The 22,728-nt window shown below is 40.0% G+C and overlaps 3 protein-coding genes and 1 long non-coding RNA gene across 11 annotated transcripts in view; all 4 read left to right on the top strand.

Moving 5' to 3' along the window:
- The window catches only part of LOC106343374 (metacaspase-2), a 3,805-nt gene extending 2,390 nt beyond the window's left edge, over positions 1 to 1,415 (top strand). For 2 of the 3 annotated variants that reach the window (XM_013782569.1, XM_013782558.1), the window contains exons 4-6: positions 507 to 627; positions 724 to 978; positions 1,101 to 1,415. In XM_013782569.1, the coding sequence (XP_013638023.1) occupies positions 507 to 627; positions 724 to 978; positions 1,101 to 1,160 (436 nt within the window). In that variant the 3' untranslated portion in view covers positions 1,161 to 1,415. Of the gene's footprint in view, positions 1 to 506; positions 628 to 710; positions 979 to 1,100 lie in introns of all 3 variants that reach the window. The other variant, XR_001269961.1, reaches the window with a different exon arrangement.
- Positions 1,416 to 1,970: 555 nt separating this feature from the next.
- On the top strand, positions 1,971 to 4,067 carry LOC106315463 (superoxide dismutase [Fe] 1, chloroplastic). Its single transcript, XM_013753203.1, has 8 exons — positions 1,971 to 2,108; positions 2,298 to 2,376; positions 2,772 to 2,960; positions 3,029 to 3,200; positions 3,307 to 3,374; positions 3,484 to 3,510; positions 3,614 to 3,637; positions 3,729 to 4,067. The coding sequence occupies exons 2-8, from the start codon at positions 2,317 to 2,319 to the stop codon at positions 3,825 to 3,827; spliced, it is 639 nt and encodes a 212-aa protein (XP_013608657.1). The 5' UTR covers positions 1,971 to 2,108; positions 2,298 to 2,316; the 3' UTR covers positions 3,828 to 4,067.
- Positions 4,068 to 4,487: 420 nt separating this feature from the next.
- LOC106313303 lies at positions 4,488 to 7,613 on the top strand. Of its 6 annotated transcripts, none has more exons than XR_001264360.1 (8): positions 4,490 to 5,356; positions 5,480 to 5,568; positions 5,687 to 5,816; positions 5,921 to 6,099; positions 6,385 to 6,826; positions 6,926 to 7,016; positions 7,118 to 7,208; positions 7,301 to 7,613. It is a non-coding gene; the product is annotated as an uncharacterized LOC106313303 (long non-coding RNA). The 6 variants fall into 6 exon arrangements; XR_001264359.1 differs by having other exon boundaries at positions 4,491 to 5,356; positions 5,687 to 5,823; XR_001264358.1 differs by having other exon boundaries at positions 4,488 to 5,356; positions 5,687 to 6,099.
- Positions 7,614 to 7,729: 116 nt separating this feature from the next.
- LOC106313295 (respiratory burst oxidase homolog protein C-like) lies at positions 7,730 to 22,636 on the top strand. Its single transcript, XM_013751079.1, has 6 exons — positions 7,730 to 7,807; positions 21,093 to 21,562; positions 21,656 to 21,812; positions 21,924 to 21,972; positions 22,065 to 22,178; positions 22,264 to 22,636. The coding sequence occupies exons 2-6, from the start codon at positions 21,121 to 21,123 to the stop codon at positions 22,441 to 22,443; spliced, it is 942 nt and encodes a 313-aa protein (XP_013606533.1). The 5' UTR covers positions 7,730 to 7,807; positions 21,093 to 21,120; the 3' UTR covers positions 22,444 to 22,636.
- The last annotated feature ends 92 nt before the right edge of the window (positions 22,637 to 22,728 follow it).

The raw sequence follows: 22,728 nt of genomic DNA, 5'->3' as shown, positions 1-22,728 counted from the left end.
ACAATGAAAATTTTGTTATCAGTAATTTAAAGTTTTTGCTATTAAAAATAACATGATAAAAAAACATATGAGTAGAAAGCATTATTTTTTTTACAAAAATAGACATTAATATTAAAAATATACTATGTATGTTAATATCATTTAAATTTAGTTACATATCCTATCAAATTTTTTAAAAAAATATTTGGATTAATAAAATTGATTTATACGTTCGCACCAATTTAATTATATACGTAATAGTTACTGACTTTTAATTATTTAATATATATTTATTATTTCATAATATGTAAGAACATATAATACATAAAATAATTTTTATATATAATATTTATCCCTTATTATTTTGTCGCTCCAACTAGCAGACAAACACTATATATTATAGGTGAAAATACATAGTATGGCTTCTAAATGCAAACGTAAAAAAGTGGAGACCGTATAATTCTTATATAGGTTCTTAACTAATTTGTCTCGTGATCGATCGTTCCTTGATTTCATTAATTGAATAGACCCGGAAAGTACGAGTGGGAAGACCATCGGCCTCCATCAGGGATGTGGAAAGGTACGAGTGGCGGTGAAGTTTTCTCCTTCACTGGCTGCGACGATGACCAGACCTCAGTTGACACTCCGGTATATATATATTCCTGAATTTTGGCTCATATTTGGTCTCAAATCCCAAACAAAAAATATATAAATGTAACTACAATAAAAAGTTGTGCAATGCAGCAATTGTCAGGGAGTGCGTGGACGGGTGCAATGACGTATGCATTCATTCAAGCCATAGAACGTGGACACGGAACTACTTATGGGAGCTTACTGAGTGCGATGCGATCAACAGTTCATGAGATCTTCGACACAAACAAAGGTAGAGAGCTTGTTGAAGTGGACAGCGATTTTCTCAATACTCTTCTTGGTTTGCTCATCTTAGGCGCTGCTCCATCTGCGGGTGAGGAAGCAAACCAAGCCCCACAAAAGACTCAGGTGATCCATTCATTTTTATTCTTCTTCTAATTATTACTTTAACTTACTAAAGTAAAAGTAATAATTTTCGTCAAAGATTAAGTTGATTTAAATTGATGATAAGACATTCATATGTTGAATAGGAACCACAACTGAGCGCTAACGAGGCATTTGATGTGTACGAGAAGCCCTTCTCTTTGTGATATCACCTCAAGGACATACCCAAAACAAGAAGAGAGAAAGTAATTTCATTGAGCTTTGAGTGAGAGGATATGTGGCCCAGTGTCCATAATAAATATTTATGTCGGCTTTTTCATTTTTTTTTAACGTATGCTATTACATACCATGATAACAATAACTTTTATACTCCTTCCGTTTCGATTTAATTGTCGTTGTAAGAAAAAAAATTCGTTTCAAAGTGTCGTTTTAAAGTTTCAATGCAAAATTTATTAATAAGATTCTCCATTTTATTTTTCTATTGGTTGAAATATGGTTAGGTGTATAGATAATTGTATTTTTGTTTTGAAAATATACAAAATCATATGTTTTTTTAATCTGTGTGCATAAAGTTATAACGACAATTAAAATGAAACGAGGGAGTACCATTTTCGAAATTTTAAATTGTTGTGAATAAAGAAATAGAAACAACACAACTCAAGACAAACTTTTGATCAAATGGTAAAAAAAAAACATCTTTAAAAATAATTTAAAATATTTTATTTAAAAAAAAATCGTGATATATCTTCACTATTTTTTCTATCTAGAAGTTTTTTCACTATAGTTTTTTTTTTTGGCAAATACAAATGTCTTAACCAACTGAGCTGCAGAATCATTATAAAACACGTTTTATGTTTTATGTTTTGTATTTTTGTTTTCATAATTGAGTTAGTAAACCAAAAGTATACCAAGCTGAAAAAATAGTTTAAAAACTAATTTTTAATACAATTATGAGGACATAATGAGACTCTAGGAGCCTCCAAGTGAAGGAAAAAAAAACTGTACTGCAAAGAGATAATGATAGTACAAATGATACGTACTGCAAGTCTGCCACATGTACGATGCAAAGCCATATGAAAAGGCATCCTCAAACATAAAACCCAAACCACAGATACCACTGGCGTGTGCTCTCCTCACTTGCCTTGAAACCAGAGGTTCTGTCTGATTCCCTATCTCTGATCCACTTTGTTGCTTCCTGTTCAAGTTTTGCTGATCTCTTACTCTTTGTTCCTAGAACCTTCATTTTAATTTAGTTTTGTATATATCAATCTATGTTTCTGTGATTTGTAGCGATATTGACTAATTTCTGGACATCTCGATGTTACGTTGTCTGAAATGTGCAGCTTCATTCCCAAAAGAGAAATGGCTGCTTCAGCTGCTGTAACCGCAAACTACGTCCTTAAGCCACCTCCATACCCTCTGGTATGATTTAGTTTTATCTGTTTCTTCAAATCAGTTGGTATTGTCTTGTGCAAATGTCATTTTGTGTTGGTGGGATTATATGATTAGGTGATAACTTGTTATTCCCACACTAGCCATCAAATTACATTTTATCCTCGTCAAAGGCGTTACAAATGAACTCATCTAATTAAATGGACATAGTCAAACATATAAGTGTTTAACAAAATTGTTGTTTGGTATTAGTTCAAATAAGACCATGGATATTGTAAGACTTCGTGACCAATAAAATTGTTCCTTGGTCTGATCTTAGTGATTCTTCCTTAGTGGACCTATTGGAAAATGTACCTAGTAGTATTAATGTTTGAGTGAAAGTAAAATTGATGAAATGTTGTTTGGTATAATATTGGAAAACAAAGGATGCTTTGGAGCCGCATATGAGCAAACAAACTCTGGAGTTTCACTGGGGAAAACATCACAGGGCTTATGTGGACAACCTCAAGAAACAGGTTCTTGGATCCGAGCTTGAAGGCAAGCCCTTGGAGCATATCATCCAAAACACTTACAACAACGGCGACCTCCTCCCTCCTTTCAACAACGCTGCTCAGGTAATAAAGTTGATTTTGAGCTATTAAAAGGGTGTGTGATTGTTTAGCTTATCCAATGATGTATATAGGCGTGGAACCACGAGTTCTTCTGGGAATCAATGAAACCCGGTGGTGGAGGAAAACCATCAGGAGAGCTTCTTGCTCTGCTTGAAAGAGATTTCACTTCTTATGAGAAGTTCTATGATGAGTTCAATGCTGCTGCCGCCACTCAGTTTGGAGCTGGCTGGGCCTGGCTTGCTTGTAAGTTGATGGATTCAGTTTTTTTTTTCCCTTCGAGTGATTCAGATGAAAGAGTTTCACATAACTATTTTGATTTTGTTCCTAACTCGTCTTATATCTCTTTCAGACGCAGACAACAAACTCAAAGTAGTGAAAACTCCCAATGCTGTGAACCCCCTTGTGCTTGGCTCTTTCGTAAGTTTTTTTAACCATGAACTTGAATACAGAGTTTCACTTGATTAAAAATCAACTGAACGAATGATTACAAGTCCTTCAAACTAATCTTGGTTGTTATTTCTTGCAGCCATTGCTTACCATTGATGTCTGGGAGGTAAAATAAACACTTTTATAACCGATACCATATAAAATATTTGCCTTGGGACCTATAAATTTTTGCTGATGTCTTCTTTTCTTCCTTTTGCAACAACAAACAGCATGCATACTATCTCGACTTCCAGGTAATAATATTTTCATCATAGCGGTCATTTTTTGTTTCTTTGCCAGTATCTTTCTTTTGTTGATTGTTGTAATATTTTTGTATATGAGCAGAACCGCAGACCGGATTACATAAAGACATTCATGAACAATCTTGTGTCTTGGGAGGCTGTTAGTTCCAGACTTGAGGCTGCCAAGGCTGCTTCTTCCTGAGTCATCATCAGACTTATTCGGACCAAAATCTGACTTCAGTTGTGTATGTTATGCATTACTGAAGTTTCTGAATAAAATATTGGTCGCGGTTAATAGGACTCTGCTCTCTTGTTGTAATGTCTCATCGAGTCTTTCATCTGTTTCTTGTTTACTGAGATTTTAATCATCGTGTAATAAAGAACTACCATGTTCTCTTCTTTGTGTGGTTTGGTTTTTATCTATTTATCTTTTTGTGTGCAAGGCCTACCCATATACGGATTATGGCACGTTAGAAACACTACTATAGACTCTCGTGGAGAAAATGCTTAAAACATTATTACACCTGCCTACCTAAAGGCAACATTATATCGATAAAGGTTCTTTTTTTCTTTTTTTTTTCCGATTAAAAAAAAAAAAATAGAAACGAACCAATCGCAAACCGCCACGTGTCAGTGGAGCCTGCGAACAGTACAAGAACCAAGCCAAAACGCCTCTTATTTAACGACTTCTCCCTTTCGGTTTTGGTGTTTTTGTGGGTCCCCTCCTCTTAAGGACCAAATTTTGTGCCCGATAATGTTACCCTAACCATACACAAGCCACGAGTGGTTCGATAGATGGCGTAGAGTAGAAAGGCCTATCACAGACCCTGCAATGTTATACTCCCTTCGTATCGTACAATACTAAAAGGGGGATAATCTTCAATTCTAGCATGTCCACGTCAGCATAAATAATCCTCCAATCAGAATTGAATGTTGTGCTATGTCAGTGTTTGCCTTTTCCAATCGAGCATACCAACGAGATTGCTTCGCCATTTGATGACCTTTCCCATTTCTTTTTCTTAGCAGTTCTGTATTATCAACCCCATCGAGCAAATTGGAGAAATACATCGGCCGGTTAGTCGGGAAACAGTAATCTAGGTCAAGATTGAAACACTAAAAGACAAAGATCAACAGGATGCAAGGAGAAATCGGTCAAGGGTGAAAAGACGAGGAAGCATAGCTTCCGGCTCCATTGAACACAGACGATTTCAAGGGCAGGATTTCGCCATGCCGGTGTGTCCAAGACCGGCGTTGGATCCATCACCAGTTACCGCCAGATCCGTCGACACCATCTCACTCCCCGACAATCAGACGAGCCTCCACCGCCCCGATGACTAACCAGTCGCCGCCGTCAGTCTCCCAGTCGTCCTCAATCCGGGAGAGCCACCGTTGGAGAACGAGCCACCAGAGCTTTCGAGCCCTCCTATGAACCTCCGCACCAGAGATCCTTTAGATCCGCCAAGATGGAAAGAGAGACAGCTTCAACGACATCACCGAACGACCACTACTCCGTCACGTTGTTCATAATCCGAAGGGGAGGAGGCGCCATAGATCTTGCCACCTCCAAAACCCTAGACTGCGCCGCACAAGAGGAGAGAGCTAGAGAGACGCGCGTGAGTTTACTTGCCAAATGAGCACAACAAAAACTCCGCTTCACTAGATCTCAGCAGAGCAGGAGTATTTTCGAGCAAACTCCATCTCGACCAGTCTTTGGAAATCATTTCTCAGCAGGTATCGTTCATCACTCCTTGCTTATTTTGTTAATGAAATCAAAGAAACTTGCAGGTATCGTTCACCCTTCCTTGCTCATTTTGTTGACAAAACGTTAAGTGTTCAGATTTTGTTTCGTGTCAGATGCACATGCCGTGTGTTGCTGCTGATTTTTGAGTTTGTAATCAACCAAACACTATGCCTTTCATATGTTCATCTCTGCACTTCTTCAGGTCCCTTCCTTTTTTTTTATTCTAGCAACTTAACTTCTACTGCATCCTCTAATAGTTTCATTGTCCATTCAAAATATTTTTTATCTCAACTATGTGATAGCTTTGGCATGTTATTTAGACAATTAGCCAGATTTGTATTGGAAGATGAAGATGCAGCCAAAAGGGGCCGACGGACTCCTTTTACCCTACATGGAAACCAGAACTACATAGAGATCCCTACAGGCACTGTATGCGGTGGTTGGGACAATGTATGGGGTAACTAACTTCTTCAATGTTTCTTTGAATACAGTGCTATGCTCTCACATAAATTCGAAGAGTTCTTTAATGTATTGTTTGTTTACCATGAAAGCAGTTGGTTATGATTGAAAATACAATTCAAGTTGTGCAGAGGCTCCTATGCAGTTTGGGATTTTCAAATCCAGTCTCTTTTTTTTTTTTTATCTTTCATCACTCTCTCTCTTCACATTTTGCTCAATAAAAGGGAAATGAAGTTGTCAGTGTTGTAAATACAATTCTGGTGGTATATTTAAGGTACTTATTCTTGACCACGACTAAGCCTTCTCTATATTGTTTTTCCTTTATTTTTCAGTGGTAGTGGGTTGCTCTTGCTCTGTCTTCTAGATCCGAGAAGTTTTGAATTTTTTCAGTCTTTGTTCTTTGGCTGAATCTATTGATCCGAAACTGTGTGCTAAACTGCGCTTCTTTCTCTGTTTATAGTCTATTTGACATGCATATTCGTGCCTATATATATATATATATACACAAACATGTAAGAGAGTAAGAGTCAGACAACAAATTCTTGATGTTTCACTTCAGGTCAGAATCTCTATTTTGAGTGGGATCTGATGAATGTGGGTATCATTCTCATTTCTCTTCGCCGAGAAAGATGACGTGGAGGCTGCTCTAGACTCCCGGTTAAGTCCATAAGATCAGTGATGACAAAGCATGGAAAACTATAAAGAAATCTGGTGCGGAGGGATGAAGAATACTCTAGAGCCCACGATCTTGAAGTGGTGAAATGGTTGTCGAGAAATCCGTTCACTTCAAATGGATGCAACTGGAGAGAATGATCACGCTTAACATGTCTGTCTTGAAAGAAGATTACACAAAATAGAATGGCTTTGAGTTGACTTTGAGTTAAACAATCTCGAGTTTGTTAGAGAAATCTCAGTTTTTGATCAGAGCAGCTAAGTTTGGCAAAGTTTTGTCAAAGAATGGAAAGGCACAAAAGCTTGCTTTACAACACTCGCTTGAGGCGGTCAGTTATAGAGAGACTAATCTCAGTTTCGGTTTCCTTTTTTAATTCTACGTTTTGGATTGAGCCTAATCTGATCTTGGTTTATGCACTTTGTTGCAGCATATTGACCCTTAGACATTGGTATGGACACAATGTTTATTTTTACTACAAGTTGCTCCGCTGTCAGAGTAGAGACCCCTTACTTCTACTGGTAATTACTTCTCACCAACTCTTTTTCCTCATTTATGACAAAAGCTTTGAGCCGAATCAAGAAAAATAAACTTTGATGTGTGTTTGATTGAAATGTTACAGGTTTGATATTGACGAGGGGGAAGAAGTAAACCTTGTGGAGAAGTGTCCTCAGTTGAAACTTCTGCAACAGTGCATCAATCACATTGGTCCGGTTAGTATCTATTTCTTTTACCTGCTTCGAAAAATTTGAAACCTATTTCTTTTTGTTGTCATGTTTATGCTTTGTGTATATGGAAAGGAAAGCTTCTAAGGTTGCTGTGGAAAACGGGAAATTATTCTACAAGAACAGTGGAGAAATGCTTTAAACTTCTTCTATGGAAGATAGTGATTCCAAATGGATTTGGTGCTCAACACATCGACAGTGTTGTGCGTTGGGGAGAAGAAGGGTACGTTTCAACATTCAAGCTTCTTAGCTGGAGGAGCAACTGTTGCTGCATGAAGATTTGTTATTGAGAATGGTGTTCTTAAAGGCTGCTTGGCCGTGGTCCTTGCTTGGTTGCAAGTTTTAAAAATTTTAGTATAGTAGATCTTATAAAAAGATAGATTAAATTTTTTAGTATGTTGTGAGTATTGTTATATAGCTAATAAGAAAATCGTGAAAAACTGTGTTAAAAAAGCTTAAAAAAAATTAATAACATATTTAAAACAAGTACATTACTCTTATTTGGTTTCAGTTTCAGGTATGGGATTGTCTAATTCTCATGGCATGAGGGTTGGTCTAAGAATGACATCAATCATCAAACTATCATTGTAAGCAACATCAACTCATATTTCTTAAGAACCCCTTAAGATTCTTTAAAATTCTAAATAAAAACTTTATGTCAGTTAAAAATGGCAAATCAGTGATTCTTAAGTCAAAAACAATGTTTAAATCAATTATGATTAACAAATTAGTTCTAATGAGAAACCAAATATGTAAAATAAAAGAAATCTTCATTAACCAAAATTTAGTTAAGTCTTTATTCAATTTGCTCACATTCCATATGTATATATTTGGATGTTAAAGAGACAACAAATTTTGAATTTTGATCATGACTTATATTTCAAGGGAGAATTGCTAAGTGTGACTCAAAATTTGGAGTCAAACCCAAAACAATACCCCAACTTGGGTCAAAGGCAAAAGTAACCTAAAAGGCTATTGAAATTACAACTATCCCCTTGTGACCAAACAAAAAAACGGAATTTTTTTTACGTTTCTACCCCTCGCAAGTCGTCTGTTTAGACGACTTGAAAATAAGTCGTCCAGACGACTTAACTGAAAGTCGTCTGGACAGTTAGTCTTAAACATAATTTAAAAATTTTGTAAAAAATATTTTGATAAGTGAAAAATGGGAATTATGTAATTAACATATGTCTTAGGAGGTATAAATTAAGATATAACAAATTTCAATTGTTTTCAGCATAGATGAGTGAAAGTAGTGAGTCATGATATTCTTTAGTTTATGTTTCATCAACATATGTTGTAGTATTGTATGTGTTCTTAGGGTTAGATTTTGGAAAGCATTAAAACCGTTTTTGAAAATTTTTAAAATAACTTATGCGTGTTCATTTCTGTGTATAGTAAACACTATTTAAGTATAATTTGATTTTATAACGTGGTTAGTTAGTTAATCTAGTCATTTTAGTTTAGGGGTTCATTTTAGGGTCTAGGACGACTTAATATTTTGTCGTCTGAAAACAGACGACTAAATATTAAATCGTCTGTTGTACATTATCAGCCAGAATAAGTCGTCTAAACCGGACCAAACCTTAAAGTTTACCAATGTAATTTTAAAGCTAACCGGATTATTTACCCAATATATAAGGTGATTTTTATTTTTTTTGTTTCATTTTTCGCGAAATTCAGAAACCCTAACAGTTCTCTCTCAAAGGCGATTTCGAATTCCCACGATTTCCGAACAAACCATCGTTCTCAACATCGGCTATCTATCTCACTTCATTCTCACCGTTGTCGCCGCAGCTTCTTCTAACCCTAGCCGCGCCGATTCCTCTAAACCCTAGCGCCGCCGATTCCTCTAAACCCTAGCGCCGCCGATTCCTCTAAACCCTAGCGCCGCCGATTCCTCTAAACCCTAGCGCCGCCGATTCCTCTAAACCCTAGCGCCGCCGATTCCTCTAAACCCTAGCGCCGCCGATTCCTCTAAACCCTAGCGCCGCCGATTCCTCTAAACCCTAGCGCCGCCGATTCCTCTAAACCCTAGCGCCGCCGATTCCTCTAAACCCTAGCGCCGCCGATTCCTCTAAACCCTAGCGCCGCCGCTTCCACTATATCCGAACAAACCGTCGCCCTCGCCACCGTGGTCACCAACGTTCTAAACACTAGCGCCGCCGCTTCTTCTAAACCCTAGCGCCGCCGCTTCTTCTCTGTAAACCTTAGCGCCGTTTCTCTGTAAACCCTAACGCCGCTAAGTCATCAATCTCGAGGAAAAGATGAACATAAAACGTTGTCTCTATCAATTTACTCATTCTCACCGTTTCACGTTTATTTTTTCAGATCTATAACCGCAATGACGAGTACTCCAACTCCTTCTGCGACTGGAAGACTTGTAAGTAATTTAAGTCGTCTACTAAGTCGTCTGGACTTATATTGTTGTCTTTGATTATTTTGCAGACAAAAAGGATGGATATTCCAGAACTCCCCCGTAGGTTATACACATCAGGGGAAGAACCAGAAGCCCACAATAGCATTTCGTATCATACGGATAACAGCAAGTTGCATACTGCTCTTAGGAAAGCTCTTACTGATGACGAATTTGAAGAGCTCAAGGAGTCGAGTTTGGGAGTTTTCATCAAGTTCAAGGAGCAGGGATTTGGTTGGGCTTCAAGGCTGGTTCACTACATGCTCAGTTTCAAGCTGGACATTAAGAAGAAGTATGAGATGTGGTCTCTCGTTGGTCCAGAACCTTTGAGGTTTTCACTGTTAGAGTTTGAAAACCTCACTGGTCTAAACTGCGAGTACATCGAGGACCTTGAGACACCAAAATGTGACGTTACCCCAGAGATGGTTTCTTTCTGGGGGATGCTGGGAGTTCATCTGGAAGCTGGGCCAACTACTGATCAGATAATAGCAGCACTGAAGAGATGCGGGGATTGGTCCAGGGAAGATCGCAAGCGGCTCGCGTACCTCTCCATCTTCACTGGATTCATTGAAGGGAGAAAGTTTTCAACCGCTACACGATCTACTCTGGCAAGGCTAGTGATGGATTTAGAACGGTTTGAGAATTATCCATGGGGGAGAGTCGCGTTTAAGGTGCTGATGGACTCTTTGTGGAACAAAGAAATTGCTGGCTGTTACACCGTGGATGGGTTTATACAAGTTCTTCAGGTCTAGACGTACACAGCTATGCCGGAATTGGGTGCTAGTATTGGTGGTCCCAGAGCAGACAGTCCGTCTCCACCGATACTGGCTTACGAGGGCAGCAGAGGCCGCAGATCAATGAAAGCTGCTATCTTGAGTCAGGTATTTACTTCAATCCAAAAGACTGCGCAGACGACTTATTATAAGTCGTCTGGAAAGTCTTCCATCTGGACGACTTATTAGACGACTTATAATAAGGCGTCTGGAAAGTCTTCCCAGCTGGACGACTTATCGGACGACTTAATTAAGTCGTCTGGAAAGTCTTCCATCTGGACGACTTATTAGACGACTTATAATAAGGCGTCTGGAAAGTCTTCCCAGCTGGACGACTTATCGGACGACTTAATTAAGTCGTCTGGAAAGTCTTCCATCTGGACGACTTATTAGACGACTTATAATAAGGCGTCTGGAAAGTCTTCCCAGCTGGACGACTTATCGGACGACTTAATTAAGTCGTCTGGAAAGTCTTCCATCTGGACGACTTATTAGACGACTTATAATAAGGCGTCTGGAAAGTCTTCCCAGCTGGACGACTTATCGGACGACTTAATTAAGTCGTCTGGAAAGTCTTCCATCTGGACGACTTATTAGACGACTTATAATAAGGCGTCTGGAAAGTCTTCCCAGCTGGACGACTTATCGGACGACTTAATTAAGTCGTCTGGAAAGTCTTCCATCTGGACGACTTATTAGACGACTTATAATAAGGCGTCTGGAAAGTCTTCCCAGCTGGACGACTTATCGGACGACTTAATTAAGTCGTCTGGAAAGTCTTCCATCTGGACGACTTATTAGACGACTTATAATAAGGCGTCTGGAAAGTCTTCCCAGCTGGACGACTTATCGGACGACTTAATTAAGTCGTCTGGAAAGTCTTCCATCTGGACGACTTATTAGACGACTTATAATAAGGCGTCTGGAAAGTCTTCCCAGCTGGACGACTTATCGGACGACTTAATTAAGTCGTCTGGAAAGTCTTCCATCTGGACGACTTATTAGACGACTTATAATAAGGCGTCTGGAAAGTCTTCCCAGCTGGACGACTTATCGGACGACTTAATTAAGTCGTCTGGAAAGTCTTCCATCTGGACGACTTATTAGACGACTTATAATAAGGCGTCTGGAAAGTCTTCCCAGCTGGACGACTTATCGGACGACTTAATTAAGTCGTCTGGAAAGTCTTCCATCTGGACGACTTATTAGACGACTTATAATAAGGCGTCTGGAAAGTCTTCCCAGCTGGACGACTTATCGGACGACTTAATTAAGTCGTCTGGAAAGTCTTCCATCTGGACGACTTATTAGACGACTTATAATAAGGCGTCTGGAAAGTCTTCCCAGCTGGACGACTTATCGGACGACTTAATTAAGTCGTCTGGAAAGTCTTCCATCTGGACGACTTATTAGACGACTTATAATAAGGCGTCTGGAAAGTCTTCCCAGCTGGACGACTTATCGGACGACTTAATTAAGTCGTCTGGAAAGTCTTCCATCTGGACGACTTATTAGACGACTTATAATAAGGCGTCTGGAAAGTCTTCCCAGCTGGACGACTTATCGGACGACTTAATTAAGTCGTCTGGAAAGTCTTCCATCTGGACGACTTATTAGACGACTTATAATAAGGCGTCTGGAAAGTCTTCCCAGCTGGACGACTTATCGGACGACTTAATTAAGTCGTCTGGAAAGTCTTCCATCTGGACGACTTATTAGACGACTTATAATAAGGCGTCTGGAAAGTCTTCCCAGCTGGACGACTTATCGGACGACTTAATTAAGTCGTCTGGAAAGTCTTCCATCTGGACGACTTATTAGACGACTTATAATAAGGCGTCTGGAAAGTCTTCCCAGCTGGACGACTTATCGGACGACTTAATTAAGTCGTCTGGAAAGTCTTCCATCTGGACGACTTATTAGACGACTTATAATAAGGCGTCTGGAAAGTCTTCCCAGCTGGACGACTTATCGGACGACTTAATTAAGTCGTCTGGAAAGTCTTCCATCTGGACGACTTATTAGACGACTTATAATAAGGCGTCTGGAAAGTCTTCCCAGCTGGACGACTTATCGGACGACTTAATTAAGTCGTCTGGAAAGTCTTCCATCTGGACGACTTATTAGACGACTTATAATAAGGCGTCTGGAAAGTCTTCCCAGCTGGACGACTTATCGGACGACTTAATTAAGTCGTCTGGAAAGTCTTCCATCTGGACGACTTATTATATTTCAATGATAATAAATATATATATATATATATATATATATATATATATATACATATTAAATATTATATATGAACATATTTTCTCAAAATATGGGAAAATAAAAGTACGAAAATTAAGTTTTATTTTTTCATAAGCTTATGTTTCAAAATATATATTAAACTATAATAGTTTTTACTTTTTAAAATTTGAAAAAAAACATTTAGAATATAATCCGCAAAACCACGATTAGACTTGAGATGAAGGTATTGTTTTACTATATCCATGTTGTATTTTTGAGATTTCTTTTAGATAATTCACTATGGGTTTCACTGTTTTTAATGATTCAATGTATGTAAAATAAAAGACATCTTCATTAACCAAAATTTAGTTAAGTTTTTATTCAATTTGCTCACATTCCATATGTATATATTTGGATGTTAAAGAGACAACAATTTTTGAATTTTGATCATGACTTATATTTCAATGATAATATATATATATATATATATATATATATATATACATATTAAATATTAAATATGAACATATTTTCTCAAAATATGGGAAAATAATAGTACGAAAATTAAGTTTTATTTTTTCATAAGCTTATGTTTCAAAATATATATTAAACTATAATAGTTTTTACTTTTTAAAATTTGAAAAAAAACATTTAGAATATAATCCGCAAAACCACGATCAGAATCAATGTATTGTTTTACTATATTCATGTTGTATTTTGGAGATTTCTTTTAGATCATTCACTATGGTTTTCACTTTTTTTAATGATTCAATGTATGTTTTTTTTATTTTGAATCATAAAGAACTAGCTCAAAGATTTGAGAGAGTAAAGTATGTTGATCTGCATCTTAAATAGAACCATGGTAATTTCAAGCATTTGATTGTGCTCGCATGCAGCTTAGTTGTAGTGATTGAAAGAAAACTTTAGACCACTTTGTATCATTAATTTTGTGGAGTAGCAGCATGTTTGTTGCTTTTATAGTTCTTACCTTTATTTTATGACTAGGATTTGATATCACATTATCTTGCATGTTTCTAGAAAGTTTATGTTCTGGAATTTTCTGTATTTGGAACTACCTGACACATGTGGATCAATAACGTTTAGGTTTAGTTAGTTTTTACTCATCCTACTTATCATCATATATATGATTTCCAAAGAAACAACAAATTGTGAATAAATACAAACAAATTTTAAAATTTCTACCAATTTAATAGTTTAAAATCGATTGTATTATATATTCACGAAATATGGTCGTATATAAGTGTCAACTTTTTAAGTTAACTAAAAACTATATGAATACCCCGGGCTACAAAATCTCTAGTAGCCATAATGGGCCGACCAATACCGCCTAACCAATATTTGAGGGTGGAAGATAATGTTTGAAAATGGTTTGAGCATAATTATCGCTAAAGAGTTCTTATTTTTTTATTTTTTATTTTTTGGCTGATTTAAAAAAAAAAAAAATTAAAAACGATCGCGGGACGCCACGTGTCAGTGAAACCCGCAAACAGTACAAGAACCCAAGCAAAGTCGCCTCTTGCAGAAGAAGAGGAAGAACTGGATTTTATCAAAATCGTAGGATCCACTTAAGAGGCAGGGTTAATGGTGGTCTTATACATTTTGAATTTTTAAAATTGTTTGAAAAGTCGAATTGATTCTCCAACTAATCACAATTTTTGTTTGATGAGCTTCATTCTGTTTCTTGTTTTGTAAGACTTTCATTCTGTTTCTTGTTTTTGTTAGACTTTTTTCTGGTTCATAAACGTTGTATCCATTCAGTTATTTAATAGAATATCGTTTTACATAAAACAGTATAAAAAATAAAAATAAAAGACAAGTATTCGGTCTAAATAAGAGCCAATGAAGAGATGATTGGGTGATTTTTTCTCTCAGACACGTTAAGCGAGAACGGTCCTTACGCTCAAAATTTTAAAAGTTCTCGCCCTTTATCCGCCAGTTTATTCCCCCTTCTGGGCGTGCAAACTCTGAAAGTCTAGTCTAGATTCAAATTGTTTCTGCATTAGGATTAACCAGCGGTCCTATCACCTACTTGGTGAATTACACACCGGGTTCTCCCCCGACCTTGGTCGGAGGGCCGTCGTCAGCCATGAAAACCACCGGCCGAATCTCCAGCTCCTCCACTGCACCAGTCTTCAACAGCTCCAGTGAGCTCCCAACAGAGTTCCCAAAAGTTGTATGAGCTCAAAAGCCCTCTCATTCTCACAGAATATTTGGGAATCCAAAGTTCTGTCTTGAGACCAAAGCAAGAAGCATCACATACTCTACCTAGAATCGGAGATCTAGCTAAGTAAAACAATTCTCACCCACGACCAACCATGACGACAAGAAGACTTTCTTTGGCAGAAAAAGGGAAAGGAATTTCTATGGAAAATCAACAAGCCCCGCGCACAGCAGAATCAAGATCCAAGCACCTGACCCCGCTGCACTAGCCCACAAGCATGCTCTCACCCTCATAGGACGAGTGACTAATAAATCAGTACAGAAGGTCTGGTCCCTCATTCCACACTTCACTGAACAATGGAAAGGATTTGGAAGACCGATTGGTGCAGATCTAGGGAATGGACTGTTCCAGTTCCAGTTTGCAAGTGAAGCCGACATACAAGCAGTTCTAGAGAAACGACCTTTCCACTTTGCGAAATGGATGATTATCCTCCAACGTTGGGAACCTGCAGCCGCACCATCCTTTCCCTCTCTCATACCCTTTTGGATCAAAGTCCAAGGAATCCCAGTCCACCTGTGGACTGAAGAAACAATCAGAGGATTGGGAGAAGACTTAGGAGTTTTTGAGAAATTGGAAATCACTCCATTAACGGGTAGAATGAAGGTACAAATCAATGGTCTACTACCGTTACTCAAACAATCCATTATTGAATACTCCAATGGAGATGAAGTCTGCGCCTCGTTTGTATAAGAGAGATTGGAGAAACACTGCGACAAGTGTTTCCGATTGGACCACGATGTCAAGGAATGTCTAGTAGCGAAGCACAAGCTTAAGAAGGCTAAGGAAGACGAAGAAACTGCTAGACACAAGCAAACATACAGAGACGATCAACATGGCCAATGGGAAAAATCAGAAGTGTTCCGATTCGCAGCTACAAGATCAAAAGAAGATTACCCTGAGAGACAACACTATAGCAGAGAGACTTTTGATAGGCGAAGGGATGCACGCTATCACCTAAATGAAAGCAGAAGGTCAAGACAGTCTCAAATGGCACCTCACAGGAGCCAATCCAGCCAAAGACCAGTGGAATGGAGGGCTAAAAGCATTAGCCACTCCCTTAACCAAAGAGTAGAAGGAACCAGGCCCCAGGGGGAAAACCTTGGCCAGTACCGCCGAAAGGAAGACCCACCTGAACGACAGAGAACATCAAGTGAAAATGTAGCCAAGACCCAATCGGGGAATAGAGCTATGACTAAAGAAGATGAATCAAGCTCTTCTAAGGCAATGGTTGAGGCTTCAGCCAATGGGACTCCCCTGCAAGCAACACACCAGGAAGCCTTTGAGGTCGCGCTAGAGGAAGTTAGAGAAGTGATGGTGCAGTACACACAGTGTGCAGACCCGACCGAAAGCGCAGCTAGGCGTGAACGCATGAAAAAAGCAGAACAACAAGGAGAATTGGAAGAAACAGCTTTACAAATGGTCAAAGCGGCCATGATTGGGACTGAGACTGAGCAAGAAGTAACCCTTGGGCTAAGAAGCTCCCCCACTGCAGAAAGAATCCCAGCCGCTCTGCGCCTAGGACCGCTCAACACAGAAGATACTTTATGTAGAGAGGAACCTCCAAGAGATGAAGCAGCCCCAAAAAGGAAACCAGGACGCCCTCCTGCTTTACATCGCCTAGGCCCCTCCAAACAACAGAGGAAACCAAACAATGAAGATACAACTAACGAGAAGCAGTCAGAGAGAAAGAAACTGGGACGCCCTCCAGGGAAAAGAGTTGTCCACCAGAGCCCGAAGCCAATCAGAGGGACCAGCTCACGCAAGCGAAAGGTGCAGAGAGACAACACAACATCTTGCAGGAAGAAACTAAACGCAGACACCACAAAAGCTACGTCCTCCAAAAACTCAGATGGCCTCTCAGGAGCCACTACAAGTTCAGAAAATCAGCCCATCTGCAAAATGATCCCAGCAAAGACGAGGAAATAGATGGATTTTCGGAATCCATCTTCTCTCGTTCCTTAAAAATATGTAGCTGGAACTGTCAGAGGTTGGGGAATCCCCGGACAGTTCAACGATTGCGGGAACTGAAGAAGGACATTTTCCCGGACATCATGTTTCTAATGGAAACTAAAAACCCTGATAGCTTTGTGTTAAAAAAGACAGAGCAGCTCACATACGAGCACCGAGTTCTAGTTCCACCGGTTGGACATGGGGCTGGCGGCCTCGCCTTGCTTTGGAAACAAGAAGTGAATCTACAAGTACTGAGTGCAAATGCAAATCACATAGACACTTGTATTGAATTTGAAGGAAATAATTTTTTTGCTTTCTTCATTTACGGTGACACGGACAAGCCTAAGCGACGACAATTGTGGGAGCACATCATTTACCTCTCGGACTCGAGAGACGCACCACTATTTGTCACCGGAGACTTTAATGATCTCACGAGTAACACTGAGAAAGAAGGAGGGCCGAGCAGAGAAGAAGGTTCCTTCACAGACATGCGCACATTCATGGCAGAGGCTGACTTGTATGATCTGCAACACTCCGGAGACCCCCTGTCTTGGAGAGGGCAGCGAGGTCTACACCTTGTAAGATGTAGGCTTGATTGAGCTATAGTCAACAGCATGTGAGCAGAGATGTTTCCAAAAGCGAGATGCCAATACCTGGCATATGAAGGCTCAGATCACAAGCCACTAATGTCATACTTTGAGCCCGACAAGAAAAAGCGACGAGGGCTATTCCGATATGACCGCCGGCTAAAGGATAATGAGGAAGTGAAAGCACTGGTGGCAACTACATGGGCGACTGCTGAGAATATGACCATCAGTGAGCGCATTGCAAGAGTAAGGTCAGCAATATCAGAATGGACCAGGACACAATACAAAAATAGCAGAGAGCTCATAGAAGAGAATAAGTTTGAACTGGAAACAGCGTTGACTAGCCCTGCAAATGATACTACACTCATCCAGCGGATCACAAATGAGTTAAGTGCTGCCTACCAAGCGGAGGAAGAACACTGGCGCCAACGCAGCCGAGTGTTGTGGCTAAATTTGGGGGATAGAAACTCAGGGTTCTTTCATGCTGTATCTAGAAACAGAAAGCGAGCTAACGCATTCTCTGTAATAGAAGATATCAACGGTGTTATGGTCCACCAAGAGGAGCAGATAGCAAGAGTAATTGTCAGCCATTTTCAGACGATGTACACAACCACAGAAGGTAGCAGCAGGGACACGGTGGAAGAAGCTCTCTCAGGCAAGATCACGGCAGACCAAAACACCGAGTTAATCAAACAACCTTCGGCTGCAGAAGTTAGAGAAGCCGTTCTATCAATTCATGCCGACAAAGCACCAGGGCCGGATGGCTTTTCAGCTAGCTTCTTCCATACGAATTGGGACGCTATTGGACCAGAGATAGTAAAGGAGGTACAAGCCTTCTTCGGAACTGGAACCCTACCGGCAAGGATCAATGAGACATTCATTCGACTGATACCGAAGATACAGAGTCCGCAGAAAGTGAGCGATTACAGGCCCATTGCTCTTTGCAATGTGTACTACAAGATCATATCCAAGCTCCTCACTAGACGGCTCCAACCTCTCCTCCCCTCGCTGATCTCGGAAAACCAGTCCGCATTCGTCAAAGGAAGAGTAATATCTGACAACATATTGATCACACACGAGGTCCTTCACTTCCTAAAAACCTCAAAAGCTGCGAAGTGATGCGCGATGGCGGTCAAAACTGACATGAGCAAAGCATACGAGCGCTTAGAATGGGACTTCATCCAACAAGTGTTCCTGCGACTGGGTTTTCACCCCACATGGGTAAATCTGATCATGCAATGCGTGTCTTCTGTTTCATACTCTTTTCTCATCAACGGCTCGCCTAGAGGAAGAGTTAAACCGACTAGAGGAATCCGTCAAGGAGACCCTCTCTCACCATACATATTTATAATGTGTAGTGAGGTTCTATCCGGTCTTTGCAACAGAGCACAAGAAGATGGTTCCCTAAAAGGAATTAAAGTAGCGCGGGGGAGTCCCCGGCTCAATCATCTTCTATTTGCGGATGATACCATGTTTTTTGTGAAAGCTTCGCAAGAGAGCAGTGCAACACTCCAAGCGCTACTAACCAGATATGAGAAAGCCTCGGGGCAGTATATCAACGTCGACAAGTCATCGATAACCTTCTCAAAAAGAACTCCGGGAACCTTGAAACAAGCTGTGAAGTCAAAACTCAACATTTCTAAGGAGGGAGGGGTAGGCAAATACCTTGGACTTCCGGAGCATTTTGGGAAAAGGAAAAGGGACATCTTCAGCTCTATCGTGGAAAGGATCATACAGAAAGCGAAGGGATGGTCCAACAAATTTCTATCCACGGCTGGGAAGATGATGATGCTCCAAAGTGTACTCTCACTGATTCCATCTCACGCCATGACAAGCTTTAATTAGCTTCCGGAATCACTGTGCCAGAAGATCCAATCTGCCCTTACTCGCTTCTGGTGGGATGACCGCGATGGTAATAGGAAGATGGCTTGGATATCTTGGGATAAGATGATCATGCCAAAGGACAAAGGGGGATTAGAATTTCGTGATATCCAGAGCTTTAACGATGCATATTTGGCCAAACTCAGCTGGAGAATTCCCCACCATCCAGAGAGCCTCTTTGCGAGAATTCTGATGGGAAAATACTGCACAACTGAAGGTATCATGGAATGTGCTGGAACGGAAACGATGTCACACGGGTGGAGAGGGATTCTCATTGGAAGGGACCTCCTAGCACGTCACATAAGCTGGGCAGTGGAGATGGCACAAGCATCAATGTCTGGAGCGATGCCTGGCTGAGCGTTACCTCACAACTGAGACCAATGGGGCCGCCACCAATCTCTCATTTACACGCAACGGTTGCAGACTTGCTGATACCAGGAACAAAGGAATGGGACGTGAGCAAAATCAGGATGATTCTCCCCTTCGAAGAGACAAGACTCAGAACCATCAACCCCAGCAAATCGGGCGCTCCTGATAAGATGATCTGGCCACTTACACACACGGGAGAATACTCGGTGAAAACAGGGTATGCGGCTGCCATGATGCAGGGCCCGGTTTCAGAGGAAGTGCGAATGGTGGAGACAATAACAAACTGGAAAAAGAGCGTTTGGAAACTGCAGACAACACCAAAAATTAAGCTCTTTATGTGGAAGGTTTTTCATGGAGCTATACCAGTTGGAGAACAGTTGATCCGACGCCATATTGGAGTTGATGGGAGGTGCAAACTATGTGGAAGGTCCGAATCTATAAATCATCTGTTTTTCGAATGCTCCTTTGCGCAAAAGGTATGGGCTTCAACCCCCCCTGATGCCAAGCTTCTAACCTAGAGGAACGATAGATTTAGAGTCTATTTGGAATAGCCTCTGTGAAAGAAGCTGTCTGCCACCGACTGGCCTGATCAAAAGTAGCTTAGCTCCTTGGGTCATTTGGCAGATTTGGATTGCCAGGAACTCTGCCATCTTTAATGATAGGTGGATGAAACCGGAAGAAATTGTCTCAAAGGCAATTTATCTAGCGAAGGAATGGGAAACTAACCAGATGAAAAGATCTACTGAACACATAAGTGTTGCAGGACAAACACTAGTCCCTGAAAACTGTGCTTTGGTTCGTTCGGATGCGGCTTGGAGGGAGGATCTGATGCTAGCGGGCTTCGGCTGGACTGTATCGGATCAGAACAGGACTCGATCCTTCTCGGTTCCGGCGTACTTCGTCGGATCTTCTCTTGCAGCGGAAGGACTTGCACTCCTGGAAGCTGTCACGAAGTGTAAGGAGCTTGGATATACACGTATCTGCTGTGAATCGGACTCGAAACAGCTGATCCAAGCAGTTACGGCTGTTACTGAGGCTTCAGAGCTATATGGTATCACTGCAGACATCAACGCAATTGCTTCAGCTTTCGAAGCTATTTCCTTCCAATGGATCTCCCGGATAAACAATGTTGTAGCAGATAATTTAGCTAAACAAGTTTTGGCAGATGAAACTGCATTTATTGTACCACCAAACATTACTTGATCGAATTAATTAAAAGTTTGTGTTTCAAAAAAAAAAGACAAGTATTCGTGTTTGACCAAAACAAAAGACTTAAGTAGAAAAAAAAACTATATTTTCGTAAGACTAGTTCTGTTATCCCAACAAGTTTAATCGTTGACTTGAAATGCAAGAAAAAAACAAAACAATCATGTTTTTGTATTCCAAGAAATCATCAATTCCCAGGTTAACTTTCTTGTCCAAAAGGAACTAAAATTTTCAGGCAGAGCGTGATATGGAGAGACCAGTGAGCTTTGACGTGACCGACTATAACCCGGAGGGAGATGACTGGAGCAACGACTTAATACCCCACAGAGATTCGATGAGCGGATCATCGTCACCACCGATCCACCAAAATCCGGAGATTAAAAGCCCTGAGGACGCAACGGAGTACGTGACCATCACGCTAGACATTCAGGGAGACAACGTGGTCGTCGAGGAGAACACAGAGCCGATGGTACGGAGGCGGCAAGGGTCGAGGAAGAAGTCTGTGGTGAATCGTCGTACACTCGATGAACCATCAAGATCGAAGTTTGATTCGTCAGAGGCCTTGAAAGGTCTTAAAATGTTCATCAGCATGACCGATGCTGGTTGGATCGCCGTCGAGAGGCGGTTTGATAAGATGACTGCCAAAACTGGTGGACTGCTGGATCCGTTAAATTTTGGTGAATGCCTAGGTAAATCAAACTGCATAACTATATAGAGTTTATATACATCTTATTAAAAAGCAAAATCATATAAGTCTAAAAAAAAAAATATTAATATTGCAGGTATAAACTCGAAGGAATTTGCCTTGGGATTGTTTTACACATTGGCAAGACAAAGAGATATATCATGTGAGGGGGTTAGTAAAAGTGAACTATTGGAATTATGGTGTCAAATAAATGATCAATGCTTTGACTCCAGAATTAGGATGTTCTTTGACATGTAAGGGTGTTTGTTTAACTAAGTCTTTCGTTTTATTTATCTCTACAAGATCTATGGGAGTGATCAGAGATTGAGTTATAAAGTTGAATCAATAGAGTTTGTGAAATGCAGGGCAGATAAGGATGGTGATGGTAGACTATCAGAAGAAGAACTTAAACAGGTAAAGAGGAAGCTTGTAGATTTTCTCTTTAAGTTTTTGGGAAATTTGGTAAACTGTGTTATGTTTTCTTTTTCTTTTTGTTCTTCACACAGTTTATAAGGCTTACTGCATCCGCAAACAATCAATCCACCACACAGAACATGGTTGATAAATATGCAGCAATGATCATGAAAGAGCTTGATCCAAATAATTTTGGATACATCATGGTCAGCTACATTGAATAAGCTCAGTTTTACTTTACAGCTTCGTATCTATAACTTTTGTAGTGACTTTTTAATTAAAAAAAAAAAGATGGAAAGTCTTGAGGTACTGCTGCTAGATGTGGAAACACACTCTGAAAATAAAATAACAAGTACTGATCAGGAAACAAAGAAGCCTACAACAAAGAGATGGTACAAAGTTATTCGAGACATCCCATCCTCCTCTTTGATTCCTTGCTTGAAGAAGACATCATCTACAAAGAAGACATGATTCGTCAAATTCTCAAGCGTACATCACATGAACAGAAATGAATTACTACACGTCACAAGACACGTAAATAGTCCAAACCCAAAATCAATATGAATTCAAACCTCAAAACTGTTTTGTTTTTTTTCAATTTTGTAAGATTATACTTTGATTACATTTGAAGTAAATCGTGAGAGTCGAGACTATGTACTTTTTTCTATTTGGACTGATTAAAGTTGATTTATCTTACCGGTTAATGCAATGTGAGTTAGATGTTATTAGAAAAAAGTTTTTTTTTTGGAGTGGGGG

Source organism: Brassica oleracea, chromosome C1 (genome assembly GCF_000695525.1).
Source record: "Brassica oleracea var. oleracea cultivar TO1000 chromosome C1, BOL, whole genome shotgun sequence".
Classification (NCBI taxonomy): domain Eukaryota; kingdom Viridiplantae; phylum Streptophyta; class Magnoliopsida; order Brassicales; family Brassicaceae; genus Brassica; species Brassica oleracea.
Note: the sequence above shows the minus strand (reverse complement) of the source record. Positions and strands in the feature narration are given on the sequence as shown.

Bases quoted from the DNA above. Each gene is read 5' to 3' on its own strand.
- LOC106315463 (XM_013753203.1), top strand. From the start codon at position 2,317: ATGGCTGCTTCAGCTGCTGTAACCGCAAACTACGTCCTTAAGCCACCT. The intron at 3,511-3,613 runs GTAAAATAAACA...AACAACAAACAG, and splicing joins TTACCATTGATGTCTGGGAG to CATGCATACTATCTCGACTT. The intron at 3,638-3,728 runs GTAATAATATTT...GTATATGAGCAG, and splicing joins CATACTATCTCGACTTCCAG to AACCGCAGACCGGATTACAT.
- LOC106313295 (XM_013751079.1), top strand. From the start codon at position 21,121: ATGGAGAGACCAGTGAGCTTTGACGTGACCGACTATAACCCGGAGGGA. The intron at 21,563-21,655 runs GTAAATCAAACT...TTAATATTGCAG, and splicing joins AAATTTTGGTGAATGCCTAG to GTATAAACTCGAAGGAATTT. The intron at 21,813-21,923 runs GTAAGGGTGTTT...TGTGAAATGCAG, and splicing joins ATTAGGATGTTCTTTGACAT to GGCAGATAAGGATGGTGATG.